This window comes from Leucoraja erinacea, chromosome 2 (assembly GCF_028641065.1).
Source record: "Leucoraja erinacea ecotype New England chromosome 2, Leri_hhj_1, whole genome shotgun sequence".
Classification (NCBI taxonomy): Eukaryota; Metazoa; Chordata; class Chondrichthyes; order Rajiformes; family Rajidae; genus Leucoraja; species Leucoraja erinaceus.
Window position 1 is genome coordinate 82,965,609 of NC_073378.1, and position 15,458 is coordinate 82,981,066.

The 15,458-nt window shown below is 39.2% G+C and overlaps 1 protein-coding gene across 4 annotated transcripts in view; it reads left to right on the top strand.

Annotated features, from left to right (window-relative positions):
* The window catches only part of snx10b (sorting nexin 10b), a 55,947-nt gene that overhangs the window by 19,759 nt on the left and 20,730 nt on the right, over positions 1-15,458 (top strand). For all 4 annotated transcript variants that reach the window (XM_055659736.1, XM_055659719.1, XM_055659721.1 and 1 more), the window contains exon 2: positions 13,721-13,766. In XM_055659736.1, coding sequence (XP_055515711.1) covers positions 13,737-13,766 — 30 coding nt within the window. In that variant the 5' untranslated portion in view covers positions 13,721-13,736. The remainder of the gene's footprint in view (positions 1-13,720; positions 13,767-15,458) is intronic.

A 15,458-nucleotide genomic window follows, 5' to 3' on the forward strand; every position in this document is an offset into this window, starting at 1 on the left:
CATTTTCTCCCAAATTTCCCATAGTGTTTCATCAGTTAAAAAATGTCATCTAATTTAGGACGGGTGATGTAATATTAGGTTGAATTGCCTTTTCTAATGGTTCTTTTCATGAATTTCTTTCTTTTGTTGGCATTTAGTCTTACTGACTGCTTTCTTTATTCAGTGAATGTTGTTTGTCACAAGGAATATAACAGCTGAGCTTAATAGTTAAGTGTGGCCATGAGTAACTGAAATAAAAAACGGGGGGGTTTGAAATATTCAGCCTGTCAGACAGCATTTAGTGGAGAGATAATAAGTTAATATATCAGGTCAATGACCCCTCAGAATTGGAAAATAAGTATTTGGAATTTAACCTTGTCATTCTCAACTGATTGCCACTGTTTAATTAAACACAGGTTCAAACACTGGACTTTTCATCTGCCTGCTTGTTGTTTACTGGATGGATTAGCAACATTGGAGTTACTGACAAATACTTTCAATCTTGCATATAAATGCATTTGTAATATTCAATCTGTTGTCATGTTTACTTCCCATTTTCAAAAAGTATGTTTTACTGGTGGTTTACACTGCAGTGGCTATATGAGAAGTATTGTAAATTTTCACTGGTTTATGTTCCATTTGTGTGATAACTTACAGGCTTCAAGTAAAGATTCCCTCTAGGTTTAGGGCTTTACTATGAAAATGTCTAATTCTGTTGCTGCCTCGTTAATTGATAAATTAATTTATCCGTTTATACAGACTGGCAATTGATGCTGTATATAATGAGAGAAAGTGTTCTGTTGAATTTGGTCATCCTTTATTCAGCCGAATGGTCTGAAGAAACTTTAGTAAAACCACAGTCAGGGAAGGAAGATGTGAATTATCTGGCCAACTGAACTTTGATCAGATTCACCAAATTACTGACTGATGTCAATAATGCAGGACAAAGTGAGTGCAAATCTGAGTTCTTTTTTATGTTCCACCTGGTGTTTCTGTTGTAGTGGGTGTAGTGTCATGATCATTTTATAATTAATTGCATCTTATTTCAAAATATTTTAACAGAATTACAATTTCGAGTTTTAAAATTTTGAAACTGTAAAAATGTGCTAAATATTCGGGCTTCTCCTGTAACAAATACTAAAATATCCAAATATGGAAACTTGAAAGATAGTGGGATATTGTATCTCATGTCGATGGAATCAGTCTTTTTGTATTAATAATTTTTCTCGGAGTTGACTCGGTCTAATTCCCACTGGCACAGTTGTTTTTGTGATTTTCAATGCCAAAAAACATATTTTAAAAATGAGTTTTAAAATGATATAAAAAAATGATATAAAAAAATGTTTTTAAACTCATGTATTTGTCCACAGTTAACTCTATATTTAAGCATCCCTTATTTTGTTGTACATGAATGGATTTTACATTGCATTTAAATGTATCCACTATTTTTATGTGGTGTGGACTGGAGTATCCCGTTTTCTGTATCGTGTTCATGATACATTAAAATAGTTAATGTTGCCCTGGAGATTAATTATCACTATAGCCAAGACAACCTTTCAAAGAACTAAATTTGATCTGTTGACCACTTTTATGTATGCACATAAATCTTTCTGGGTGGGTATTCACAATTGTAAAATTTGACAATAGCAATAATTTGTAGATTTGAGGTTGACCAAACATGTGACTTTTGAGCACACTGTAGCTGCAGATTTTCTAAATTGAATATTTATTAATGGTTGAATTAATGACTTACCACCTAAATTATACCCGGCAGTGTTATTATTTTCCCAGCTAACTCGGGGATGACCAGGTTTTATTTTAGATACCGTATTTCCCGGCAATGAAGACGCACCCTCATTTTGAGTTGCTAAATGTTGAAAAAAGGCTGGTGGGGCAGGATCAAGGGTTTGGTTTAGTCGAGGGGTTGGAAACCTTTTTTACAGTACTTCCCTGGTCGCCTGCGAGCCCCAGGACTGGCTGTAACACACAGGTCACCTGCGAGGCCCGGGACTAGCTGCAGTTCCCAAGTCGCCTGCCCCGGGACTGGCTGTAGCGCCCAGGCCACATGCGAGCCCCAGGACTAGCTGCAGTTCTCAGGTCACCTGCGAGCCCCGGGACTAGCTGCTGTTCCCAGGTCACCAGCGAGCCCTGGGTCTCTTTCAGATTGGCAGTTAGTGACTAGTGTGGTGCTGCAAGGTGCTGGGACTACAGTTACCTTTTGTTATGTGATGGCGGTTTTGGTGGCAAATTTTTGAAATAAATGTTCAATGAGCAAACCTTTTGAACTGATATAAAAAAAATATTGAATGTGCTTTGATAAGTAGGTAGAACTACGTAATGAGGGCAGTTTTCTGTATCGTGTTCACGATACATAAACTGAGAGTGAATAAAATGAGTTTTTATGATGACCCTTAAATTTCTTTGTAAACTATTTGTGTGTGTCAGCGCAAGCCAATGTACTACCCGAATTTTGTAGTCAGCGGCAAATGAGGAAGTCCACCTGGCCATTAACCAACACGGAAGACATTAGTTTTTTTATTTTTTTATTTTTAATTTATTTATTAGAAGCAGCGTACAAAAGTATAAACCGCTGTATATGACATAATACATTTATTGTACAGCTTCAATTTTAATTTTTAGCTAAGATGAAATAGAAAAAGAGAGAAAAAAGCAAGAGAAAGTGAATGTGTAAGAATAAAACCCCCAGACTACCAAATAAGTGTAGTCGAAGAGTATGTAAGTAGAAAAATTAAAAAAAATAGAAAGATAAAAACAGAAAGAAAAACAAAAAGAGATGATATACCTGCTTCTTATCTCACCCCACCCATCACCCACCCCGTAAATCGGTTTAATTCCCAAGTTGTGTTGCACCATACTATCCTTGTAATAAATCAATGAATGGAATCCATGTCTTCGAAAATAGCTCTGGTTTTCCTGCTAAGACAAGTCTCATATTTTCAAGATGTAGCGTTTCAGACATGTTTGTAATCCACATTTTAAGAGTAGGGGTAGATGTATGTTTCCAAAATTTAAGTATTAATTTATGCGCCGTTTTCAAGCCATAATTAAGGAAACTTCTTTGAAATATTGATAGCTCAGGGCAGGCTTTTGATGTTCCGAAAATAATCAGTTCCGTATGGGGGTCCAGTTTTGTTTTTAATGTTTTTGAAAAAAATCCTTTCCAAAAGTTATGTAGTTTTATGCAAGAGACAAAGGAGTGTGTTCTAGTTGCTTCTATACTCTAAGAAGGAGACATTTACATTCTCAAATAGACGATACATTTGAAAAAATCTTATTCAGTTTAGTCTTTGAGTAGTATAGTCTGTGCAGTGTTTTAAATTGGATTAAAATGTGTCTAACATTAATCAAACAATTTTGTATATATAAAAGATTTTTTTTCCCCATCTGTCTTTGAAATTTTTTAGGCCTAGTTCCTCTTCCCAGTCTCTTCTAATTGTGTCTGATGATGGAATTTCTATATTTAGAAGGGTATTGTACAAGTATAATATTAAATTGTTTGACTGAGTTTCTATTCAAATCTTCGTCTAATATATCTGGCAGCAGAGTTTGATAGTCATGCATATATGTTTTCAAATAATCTTGAATTTGAAGATATCTAAAATATTGATTACCTTTCAGATTGTATTTCGATTGTAAATTCTGAAATGACAGGAGATTTCCCATCTCGTAGAGATCTCCAAGTTTTTAAATTCCTAGTCTTTCCCATTAAGTAAACGTTTTATCTATAGTAGACGGCTTAAATGAAGGGTTATTAACTATTGGTAAAAGAAAAGATAAATTTCTTAGTTCACATTTAAGTGGGGCGCCATCTTGGGGCACGGCTGCTAGCTAGCAGCTGTCCGTCTTTTTCACTCTTCTTTAATTTTTAGTGAGTTTCAGTGTTTGTTTTTAGGAGGTCTAGACTTTTTTATGTGGGGGGGGGGGGAGAGGGAGAAACTACTTTCTAGGTCCCTACCTGGTTGGAGAGGCAGCTATTCTCCAGGCTGCACCGTCGACCCGTCCTCGCGGCCTACCAGCGGGCCTGGTGCGGCGTTTTCCCGAGGGGACCACCCAGCACCTCGGCGGCGGCACAGCGCTGGAGCGTTATTGCGGAGCAGAGCGGGCGATGCCTTGCCTGGGTCGCCGCGCTGGAGCTCCGGTGAGCTGGAGACCGCCGATAAAAACATCGCGGAGCTGCGGGTCTGAGGAGCGGGCAGCTGCGGGTGGCGACGCTGACTTCAACATCTGGAGCCAGTGTTGGAGCTCCAACCGTCGCGGCCTTGTCGGCTTTGGAAGCCGGGTAAGAAAGCGGCCGTTCCAGGTGTCCCTAGCTGCTGAGAGGACTCTCCCGACGCCGGAGCACCATCTCCCGGCGAGAACGGCCTGGAACATCGGGCCTCCGTAGAGGCAACTGTGAAGGCCTCAATTGACCCGTCTATGGGTGAACTGGGGGTGGGGACTGGACATTGTGCCTTCCCCCATAATGGTAACCATTGTGGGGGGATGTTTCTACGTTAAAGATCCTTATTGTTCCGTTTCCAAGATGGCTGCCGGAAGGGAGAGTGAACGCTGGCGCGATTAGCTGCTGCTGCTCTCTCTTTGAATTGTGTCTTTGAATTGTGTATTGTTGATGTCTTTACTATTTTTTTTTTTTTTTTTTTTGTCGTTATTTTTTGTTTTGTTTCATTCCGCTTGCATGTTTTGTATTCTGTTTACTAAATTTTGTAAGGTGTCCTTGAGAGTCTTGAAAGGCGCCCATAAATAAAATTTATTATTATTATTATTATTATTAGTTTAAAAGTTGATTTTACTTGTCTCCAGATTCGTAAAGTGCTGTGTATAATCGGATTTTTAATATATAGTGTGTTCTTCAACTTTGTTGGAGAGAGAAGAATCGCGCCTATACTAAAAGGCGAGCAGTCCTCTCTCTTTATTACTAACCAGTCTACCTGTTGGCAAGCGTAATCCAGCCAATAAATTAAATTTTTAATATTCGTTGCCCAATAATATAAGAAATTGGGGAGAGCCAATCCGCCCATTTCTTTGTGTTTGCATAGATGTCGTTTATGAATTCTATGTGTTTTATAATCCCAAATAAAGTTTGTAATCCGAGAGTCAAGATTTTAAAAACAAATTTTAGGTAGGTATATCGGTATTGATTGAAATAAATAGAGAAATTGTGGGAGGAAGATCATTTTTATAGCATTTATTCTGTTATTAGAGACATCGGGAGTATTTTCCAGAAATGAATAAGAGCGTTTAATTTAGTAACTAAAGGCAGGAGGTTTGCATTGAATAGAGAGGTATATTTTCTGGTTACCTGAACACCCAGATATTTAAATTTTTCTGTAGCAATTCAGAAAGGGAAATTTAAAAGGTGTGTCGGCTCTTGAGGTTTTATTGCCATAATTTCACTTTTGTGCCAGTTTATTCTATATCCTGAAAAGGAACCGAATTCCTCTATAAGATTTAATATATTTGGAATGCTAATTTGGGAATTAGTAATATATAATAATACATCATCTGCATATAATGATATTTTATTATTGGAGTGTTTGTTATTGTAGCCATGAATGTTCGGATGTACTCTTATACTTTCTGCTAAGGGTTCAATCACAAGGGCAAATAACAGGGTTGATAATTGACATCCCTGTCTATTGCCCCTGGATAGCTGGAATTTCGGAGAAAGTATGTGGTTGGTCAGTATTCTGGCAGTCGGCCTATCATATAATAATTTTATCCATGAAATAAAATTCTCTCCCATCTGAAATTTTTGCAGTACTGTGAAAAGGTATTTCCATTCTACTTGGTCAAATGTTTTTTCTGCATCTAATGAAATAATTGATGTCTTCTTCTTTAATTCTGTATGAGTACATTATGTTAAAAAGGCATCTCAAATTATTAAATGAATGTCTCTTGGGTATAAACCCCGTTTGATCCGAGTATATTAATTTATTAACGTATTTACTTAATCTTCTTGCCAAAGTTTTCGCTAGTATTTTCTGATCTGTATTTAGCAGAGCGATTGCTCTGTATGATCCCGGATCTTCTAGATCTTTATTTTTTTTGGTATAAGTGTGATAGTTGATTCAGCTAGTGTTTGTGGTAATGTCTGTTCATTAAATGCATGTGTATAAGGATTGTGTAAATGTGGGGAAATTACCTCGTAAAATCTTTTATAAAATTCATTACTGAACCCGTCTGGTCCTGGTGTTTTACCGTTCTTCGGTGAATTGATTGTCTCTTCTATTTCTTTAATTGAAATCTGTGCTCCTAATTCCTCTTGTTCGAGCGGTTAAGTGTTGGAAGTTTACAGTTGTCCAGAAAGTTTGTAATTTTTCTGCTTTCTGTTGATGTTTTGGATGTGTATAAGTTTTGATAAAATTGGGCAAATCTTTCATTAATGTCTTTGGGAAGCGTTAGCAGTTCACCTTTATCTGAATTAATTTTTGAAATAGTGTTCTTTTCAACTTTTCTCAGCTGGCGTGCTAAGAGTTTGTGTGGCTTATCGCCAAATTCGAAATTTTCCTGTTTTGTAAATTGAAATAATCTAATGACTCTTGCAGATAAGATTTTGTTTAGTTTAAATTTCAATATTGCTATCTTATTGTGTTTGTCTATAGTTGGATCTATCGCATTTTCTAAATTAAGTTGTCTGATCTGTTCTTCTAGTTGCAATTGTTCCATCCTATTCTTTTTATTTTGATAAGCTTGATATGAAATAATAGAACCTCTAATAAAAGATTCCCATAATAGGGTGGGCGAGATGTCTGGGGTATCATTGGTCTCAAAAAAGAGTTCCATCTGTTGTTTTAAGTATGTAGTATTTGAGGATTAAACCTCCAAAACGATTTTTTGTTAAACATTCCTTCTAGTTTTAAGGAGAAGGTTAATGGAGAATGATTGGAAATGATACTATTATGGTATTTAGGGTTAGTTGTGAAGGGTATTAATTTAGTGTCCACTAGGAAGTAGTCAATACGTGTATACGTTTTATGTACTGATGAGTAGAAGGAGCATTCTCTTCCAGCAGGGTTTGTAATCCTCCATAAGTCTATTATATTTGTATTTTTATATACGCATTTAAAAGTTCACTGATTTTTGATTTTATATTATGTCTCTTTTGTTGGGCAAATTTATCGAGGTATTGATCCAAAACACAGTTGAAATCTCCCCCGATTATCACATTTTGCATGGGTGAACTCAAATTATATTCAAGATTTTGTTTAAAAAATTGTGGGTTATCAAAGTTAGGAGCATAAATATTTACCATGGTAAGTGGGGTAGAATGTATATCCCCAGAGACTATGACATACCTACCCTCTTTGTCTGCAATGGTGTTTTTATGTTTAAATGGTATGCCTTTACGGATTATAATTGCAGTTCCTCTGGATTTAGAGAGATAGGAGGAGTGATCGATCCAATTGGCCTTCAGCCTGGTCTGAGCTTGAGCTTTAAGATGTGTTTCCTGTAAACATATTATATCGGCATTGAGTGATTTTAATTGGGCAAGAATCTTACCCCTTTTGATTGGTTCATTAGCGCCCCTAATGTTCCAGCTACAGAACGTAATTCCTCCAGTTTTCTTTAGAGGGTCGTCTTGCATTATAACTGGTTCCTTTATTTCAGATGGTGCAACACAATAACTCAACCTTTTGGGTGTTGGGTGGGTGCTCCCAGTTTCTGAACTCTGTAGGTATATCCCCAAAAAAGGTGCACTATAGAGAAAAAGCAAAAAAGGTGCTAAATAACATAAGTAATATGAAAAAGCAGCATCTAGAAATACTCCGTAGATGCCAATTACATTTAGCTCCGCTCTTTACAAATTAGTATTATAGAAGAGAGAGCCAGAACCGGATAATATATACGCGGGAAAAACAACCAAGCATGTACTAAAGCTTTTGATAAGGCCTCACACAGGAAATTAGTGGGCAGTTCTGCAGTTGTACAGGGCCCTGGTGAGATCAAGTATTGTGTGCAGTTTTGGCTTCCTAATTTGTGGAAGGACATTCTTGCTATTGAGGGAGTGCAGCGTGGGTTCGCAAGGTTAATTCCCGGGATGGTGGGACTGCCATATGATGAAAGAATGGAATTACTGGGCTTGTATTTCCTGGAATTTAGAAGGATGAGAGGATATCTTATAGAAACATATAAAATTATTAGGGGATTGGGCATGCTAGATGCAGGAAACGTGTTCCCAATGTTGGAAGAGTCCAGAACCAGGGGCCACAGTTTAAGAATACGGGGTAGGAAATTTAGAACTGAGATGAAGAAAAACATTTTAACCCAGAGAGTTGTGAATTTGTGGAATTCTATGCCTCGGAAGGCAGTGGAGGCCGATTCACCGGATGCATTCAAAAGAGAGGTATATAGAGCCAGCGGAATCAAGGGATATGGTGAGAAGACAGGAACAGGTTACTTACTGATTGTGGATGATCAGCCATGATCACATTGAATGGCGGTGCTGGCTTGAAGGGCTGAATGGCCTACTCCTGCACCTATTTTCTATGTATTTATGTAACACTTACCCACAGCGTTTCAAGGGGCTCTGCAGTTAAACAATCAGGGCAGAAAACCACTGGGTTTGGGGATCTTGATATGGGAACTGCAAATAGAGTGTGCACTGCGTATCTCCCAAGCCAATCAGATTGTGGAATGTTTACTGAGAAGAGGCTTAACCAAGAAATGTCTGAAGAACCTTTCTCTGACATGTCCAGTGCGTTTTCTCATTTCAGAGGTATTGTTGCACCTGTTGGCATTTCCATTTGTCAAATTTTCAACATTCAATACATTTTGTTATTGATCCAGCAAGTGCTGGAATATTTTGAGTTAATGCAACCACGAATCACTAACAGAAAGTGAAAGGAAATTTCTAGCGTCAGAGAAAAGTAGTTAGGCAGTGATTAAGAATTGACAACATTTATACTAACACTGAACAGTTAATATTTCCTGGGTGTTGGGTAAGTGCAGCTTCACTGCGGTTTTTGTATGTTTGAAAGCAAAGTCTTTGGTTGTGTCATGGTTGTATTAAAGCCCCTGGAGAATAGCTCCTCCTCTTGGACTCCAACTTCCTGATTTCTCTAAATGCCTCTTAAACATTTATATTATGTTTATTTCCATTGCCACTCCTGACAGTATGTTCCAGGCACTTATCCCTATCTGTGTTGACAGAACGCTTTTGCAACTTACCTTTTAAATGTTTTTGCTTCTCACCTTAACCATGCCCCTCTAGTACATGATGTTTCCAGCTATTTCCACTCATACGATTGTGAGGGAAATTGCTGTCAACAGTGTGATCAGTGGCACTCGCTTGCCAACAAGTTTAACTAATGCTCACCCACAGGCTCCATAACACATTGCAGCTTTGGATTAAAGAATGTTATTTCAGTAGTGAATGAGCAGCAGATCGCCACTCATGATTATAGAGCCATGGTGGATGTGAATTAGACGAGCTGGAAACAGAATTGTGGCCGCAGCCCAGACCATCGCGCCAACTGGCAAGGCCACTAGCATAATCATGGACGAGCCTTAACCCGGTCACCCCTCTTCTCCCCTCTCCCATCAGGTAAGAGGTACTGAAGTATGAAAATGCATAGCTCCAGGTTCAGTGACAGTTTATTCCCAGCTGTTATTAGGCAACTGAACCATCCTATCACCAACTAGAGAGTGATCCTTACCATCTACCTTATTGGAAGCCCTCAGTCTATCTTTAATTGGACTTTATGTTATCTTGAATTGGACTTTATGTTATGTTCTTTTGCTGCTTCAACCACCTTGCCTACACATTAAAGACAGATGTAGGCATGTCTGCTGGAGATGGTGGGATATTTACTTCATCGTGCAATTTTTCATGGCCAGTCCATGTATATTGTAAACATTTGGCCAGAACGAGACAAAATTCAGACCTGTGCTGATATGTGCCCAGCAGAATTTGTGCCAAAATGCTGGGCAATAGCTCCTCAAAATATTAGCATCACATCCTGAGGGTTATGACCAGAAATCTATTGTGCCTGTGTTGTGATGATATGGTTACAGGAAGTCAGATGCTGGATATTCTTCAGCCAGTGGCTCGTCTCCTGACTAACCTATAGCCTTTCACAATCTGTAAGGTACAGTCAATGGTATACCTTGCAGTTAACAGACTGTGTGATACAATAATAACGGATATCTCAGCACCATCCAGGCCAAAGAGGCCATCTCTATTGCCACACTATCCACTTCTCTGTTTGATTTAGTTGAGTTTATTATTGTCACGTGTTCCGAAGAACAGTGTAAAGCTTTTAATTGTGTGCTATCCGGTGAAAGAAGACTATGTGATTAGAATCGAGCCGTATACAGTATAGATAATGGATAACGGGTACAACATTTACTGCAAGATAAAGTCCCATTAAAGATAGTTCAAAGGTCTCCAATGAGGTAGATGGAAGGTCAGGACCACACTCTTGCTGGTGAAAGGACGGTTTTAGTTGCCTGATAACAACTGGGAAAGAAACACTCCTTGAATCTGGAGATATGTGTTTTCACACTTCTGTACCTCTTGCCTAATGGGAGAGGGCAGAAGAGGCTGTGGCCGAGGTGAGACTGTCCCTTGATTATGCAATTGGCCTTGTCGAGGTAATGTGAAGTGTGGATTGAGTCATTGGAAAGGCGGTTGATTTGGGTGATGGTCTGGGCTACATCTGCAATTTCATGTTATGATCCATCTGGATAAAATGCTTTCTAAGGAAGTAGAGGCGTTGGTGTGCTTTCTTGGCCATAGCTTTGATGTGGCTGGTCCAAGACAAATTGCTGGTAATGTTTATTCCTCTGAACCTGAAGATTTCAACCATCTTCACTTCGGTGACATCAATATATAACAGGGTACGTTTACTGCTTCGCTTCCTGAAGTCAATCGCAATCTTCTTTGTCTTGCTGACATTGAGGGAGAGGTTATCTTGGAACCGGGTTGTCCATCCTTGACACAGTCTCGTCATTATTTAATATCCAGCCCATTAGAGTGGTGTCATCTGGAAACATATAAATCGTTTGTTTGATATTTGGCTGCACAGTAATGAGTGTATAAGGAGTAGGAGACTGAAAACCCATCCTTATGGGACACCAGTTGAGGATTATCATAGAAGATAATTTGTTACCTATCCCCTCTGATTATGGTCTGTTGGTGTGGAAGTCGAGGATCTATCTGCTGATGGGAGTGCTGACTCCAGGTTCCATAAGTTTGGGGATGATAATTCATTTCCTCTATGATGAATTGGAAAATAGACTGTTCAGACATCTTGTATACAGTAAATCCTTGTTATAACAGACCACGGGGGGGGGGGGGGGGAGGGATGGTGTCCGCTATTGCCTATTGTCCACTATAACCAAGTAAAGGGTGGGGGGGTGTAAGTGTTAGCTACTTTAACCCAAGGCCACTGAGCGGGGCGGGGGGGGGGGGGGGGGGGGTGATACTATGGGGAATTCACAGGGCGGGGAGCTGCAGAGCCCTGGCCCCACACATGGTAGCAGCAGGTACCCATGCCACCTTCATTCTCTCTGCTCCCGCAACTGTGAGCACGTCATGTGGCACCAGCTTATCGGGTAACGTGGTAGTAGCAGGGGCAGTGCAAAGGAAGCCTTACGCTGTTATCAGGCGACTGAGGCATGCGTTGATAGGGTGACGCAGGTGCGTTTCCCTCCGCCCCCCGGACCTCGCTTTATTGCAGCCGCTGCAAACCCCTGCCCATTGCAATGCTTTTCAAGAATGTTTTATTGCTCGAACTATCCCTGCAGCCATCTTTCCGCTGCACAACACTGCACTATGCACTGTCCAGCAAACGCCACCATGAACGGATGCTTCGGTCCTTTATAACCAAAATTCATTATAAAAAAAATCCGTAATAACGATGGTAGACTGTATCTGATTGTTCCACATCATAGCCTTATGAGCAACATAGATTGTGAGGCACTGGAATAATGTCTGCAGAGCCAATCAAATATTAAATGAACATTGATTAAGTCAGTAGGATTAATGCAAGAACAATCCAGTTTAATTTTTTTAAGTTGTATTTTATTGTCATTTTTATGGAATGTTTCACAATCTGGAATCTAAAGAAATGCCATTGGTCATTACAGTGACACCTATATGCGCACTCCCTATCATTTGACGACAGGTTCCCTGCTTCACCTTTACATTGTATGCTACTACCTCAGTGCTCAGGAGTGAATATGCTCATGAAATCAGGGATACAATCATTTTATCCTTGCACATAGAGAGTTGTATAACTGACAATGCTGGCATGCGGGAACCTCGTGTGAATGCCGACCTTCCCAGTGACTGCACGTTGCTATAATAGCAACCCTTGCCATTTGGTGGAAATTCCACAGCAATTAATTGTTCGACATCTCAGTGGTGGAAGGCTGTCTTTGAGGGCTGGTGTTAGACAGACCAGGTTATCAAATGTTGGTACCAGTTCCCTTTCCCCCTATTTTTCACGGCCATTAATGCCTCAGTTATATGATTTTTCAGGAATGTTTCCCTTGTGTAACCTGATATTTGACTGCAGGGGCTTTTGCATCATCAGGATAGCAAGACACTTTCAACTCCAGAAAAATAATTATTCTGACGTGAAATGAGCACATCTGTCATCGCTTTGAATTTCAAAGATGTGACATCCCAGCTTGAGCATCCAAGTTTGAAATAACCTGGAAATTTTCAAACCAGTTTAGTGGGATATTAGATTTAACAATGCAGGATTGGCCAGCATTATACAAATTAAAAAAAAGGCATTTCTGTAAACTCGGGCTGCAGCTGATTCCAGAAACATAGAAACATAGAAAATAGATGCTGGAGGAGGCCATTCGGCCCTTCGAGCCAGCACCGCCATTCATTGTGATCATGGCTGATCGTCCCCTATCAATAACCCGTGCCTGCCTTCTCCCCATATCCCTTGACTCCACTAGCCCTTAGAGCTCTATCTAACTCTCTCTTAAATCCATTCAGTGATTTGGCCTCCACTGCCCTCTGTGGCAGGGAATTCCATAAATTCACAACTCTCTGGGTGAAAACGTTTTTTCTCACCTCAGTCTTAAATGACCTCCCCTTTATTCTAAGATTGTGGCCCCTGGTTCTGGACTCGCCCAACATTGGGAACATTTTTCCTGTATCTAGCTTTTATAATTTTATATGTTTCTATAAGACACCCCCTCATCCTTCTAAACTCCAGTGAATACAAGCCTAGTCTTTTCAATCTTTCCTCGTATGACAGTCCCACTATCCCAGGGATCAATCTCGTGAACCTACGCTGCACTGCCTCAATCACAAGAATGTCCTTCCTCAAATTAGGAGACCAAAACTGTACACAATACTCCAGATGTGGTCTCACCAGAGCCCTATACAACTGCAGAAGCAACGATTTACAGTTGTTTGGCACCCTTTAACACCATATGATGCAACATGGGAGCAATAATGGACCGGTTTTGACCTAAACAGCACAATATTAGGACAGTAGTTCCTGGTTTAAGAAATCTGAAAGGAGTAGAGATGGCTGGAGATGCAGGGAATTTTAGAAAGGGAATGGGGAAATGCTGGACTTTAGGGTATAGATTTATTTATTGAACTGAATGCTACTGTTTATGTAAAAGTAAGTTTTTTTTCTATTGGTGTGCCTTATCTAATTTTATAATTGTTATGTACTCATTGTTTAGTTTTTAATTCTGTGCACTGTACCTAGAAATTGAGATAATATGTGGATTTTCTACCTAGACTCCAACTAGAAGTAATGGAAAACAAGATGAAGGATGGGAAAAAGGTAAGAAGTGTAACTCTTATCATATTTTCAAATATGTAAGTAACTTTGAAATCTTTCCAGGGCTGTGGAGTTTTAATGCTCTAGTTTTAGTGTTTGCAACTCCTGGGAATTCTGTACCATTGAGTTTCTAAGCAAGATGCATTTTCAGACAAGAGTGCACATATCTAGAAGAAAATTGCTTCAAGCCATCATGGTGAGGTTTAAATCATGTGACAACAGTCTTGTAAACACACTGTGCAGATTCGTACACAATTAATTAATAACAATACAACATTGAGATTTTATTAAATGGCAGAATTTATCAACAAGACATGGCTTCATCCCAATTGGCTCTTTACATCAATACATTTTGGAACCATTTGAAAATATCTGTTAATAATCACACAGCCCAGGGTCCATTCCTATTCCCATACTGATCTTATTGTCCTACTCTCCATTGTCGGAGTGAGACCACATGTAAACTGGAGGAATAGCACATCATATTCTGCTTGGGTAAAAAAGATTAAAAGTCTACTTGAAAACTTGCATGGAAGTTAGTTGGCAAGTGAAAGCCAAAATCACTTTTGTCGGAGCAAACTCTGCCTCACTAAACTCCGAACATGTGACTATTTATTATTTTCAAAAAAACTTTGATAAAGTCTTATGTGGAAAAGCTGGGATGTGGGCTAGGGTATTGTATATAATAATAAACATGGGTGAAAAGGTATTGGCTGAATGAGGTGAACCAACAGATACTGGAGAACCAATCTCTGAGGTCCTATTATATGTTGACCTGTTATGGGTAAGACATTTTTGTCTTTTGTTTTACCTTACCTTTTCCTTTTCTCTGTCTTGCCAATGTTTTTAAACATTGAAGATTTTAGATACTTATTTTAATTGAGAAAATGTGATTCACATTTAGGCTTTCAGGTCCACAGTAATTTCCACAGTTGCTTAACCTGATTCAACTCGATAATTCAGCATTTGGAAGTAAGTTTCACAATAGATCACAAGACCTCCAATAACCCTACTGGAAATGCACTACACTGAGACAGGATTGAACTCAAACGTGTCAATGAGTAAACTGGTAGACTGATGATCAGGCTAAGGATGGCAGGTAGTGGAGCTACATTCCAGCATTAAGGCCGCTGAGAAGGAAATGGTGAAAAGGCTAACTCCCTAGGGCTGTGTCATACCTCCTAATTTTTCTCTGAATTTCTCTAGACCTTTTCTGTATCTACATGCTTTTTCATTTAAAAATAAATGCTGGAAATGCCCAGAAAGTTATCCAAACTGATGAATAGTGAGCTGAAAAGTAGCCAATTTCTGTCTTTGTGTTCTGCTGATGTTGAGTTGAGTACAGTCTATCCTCGTTATTAATGACCTCTTTATAATGGGTTTTGATTTTAGCGGACTGAGTGTCCCCATAGTAATCAGACGCCACTGTCTCTTTATGAATGCAGGGTGCAAATTACACTGCGGGTGGCCATTGAAATTGACAAGCAATGGTTTTGATTGAGACTTGTGCAATGATACTCTATTGAATAACGTAACAAACAGCCTTTACATTTTTTACCTTGCTTACATTTTTAGCTGTTTAAAAAAAACTTTGAAAACAACTTGTTCTTTCACGCAGTGACTGCCCGGTGGTTGGAGTGAATTCCCTACTCATTTCTAGTGGACAATCGGCAATGACAGACAGCATCCTCCTAA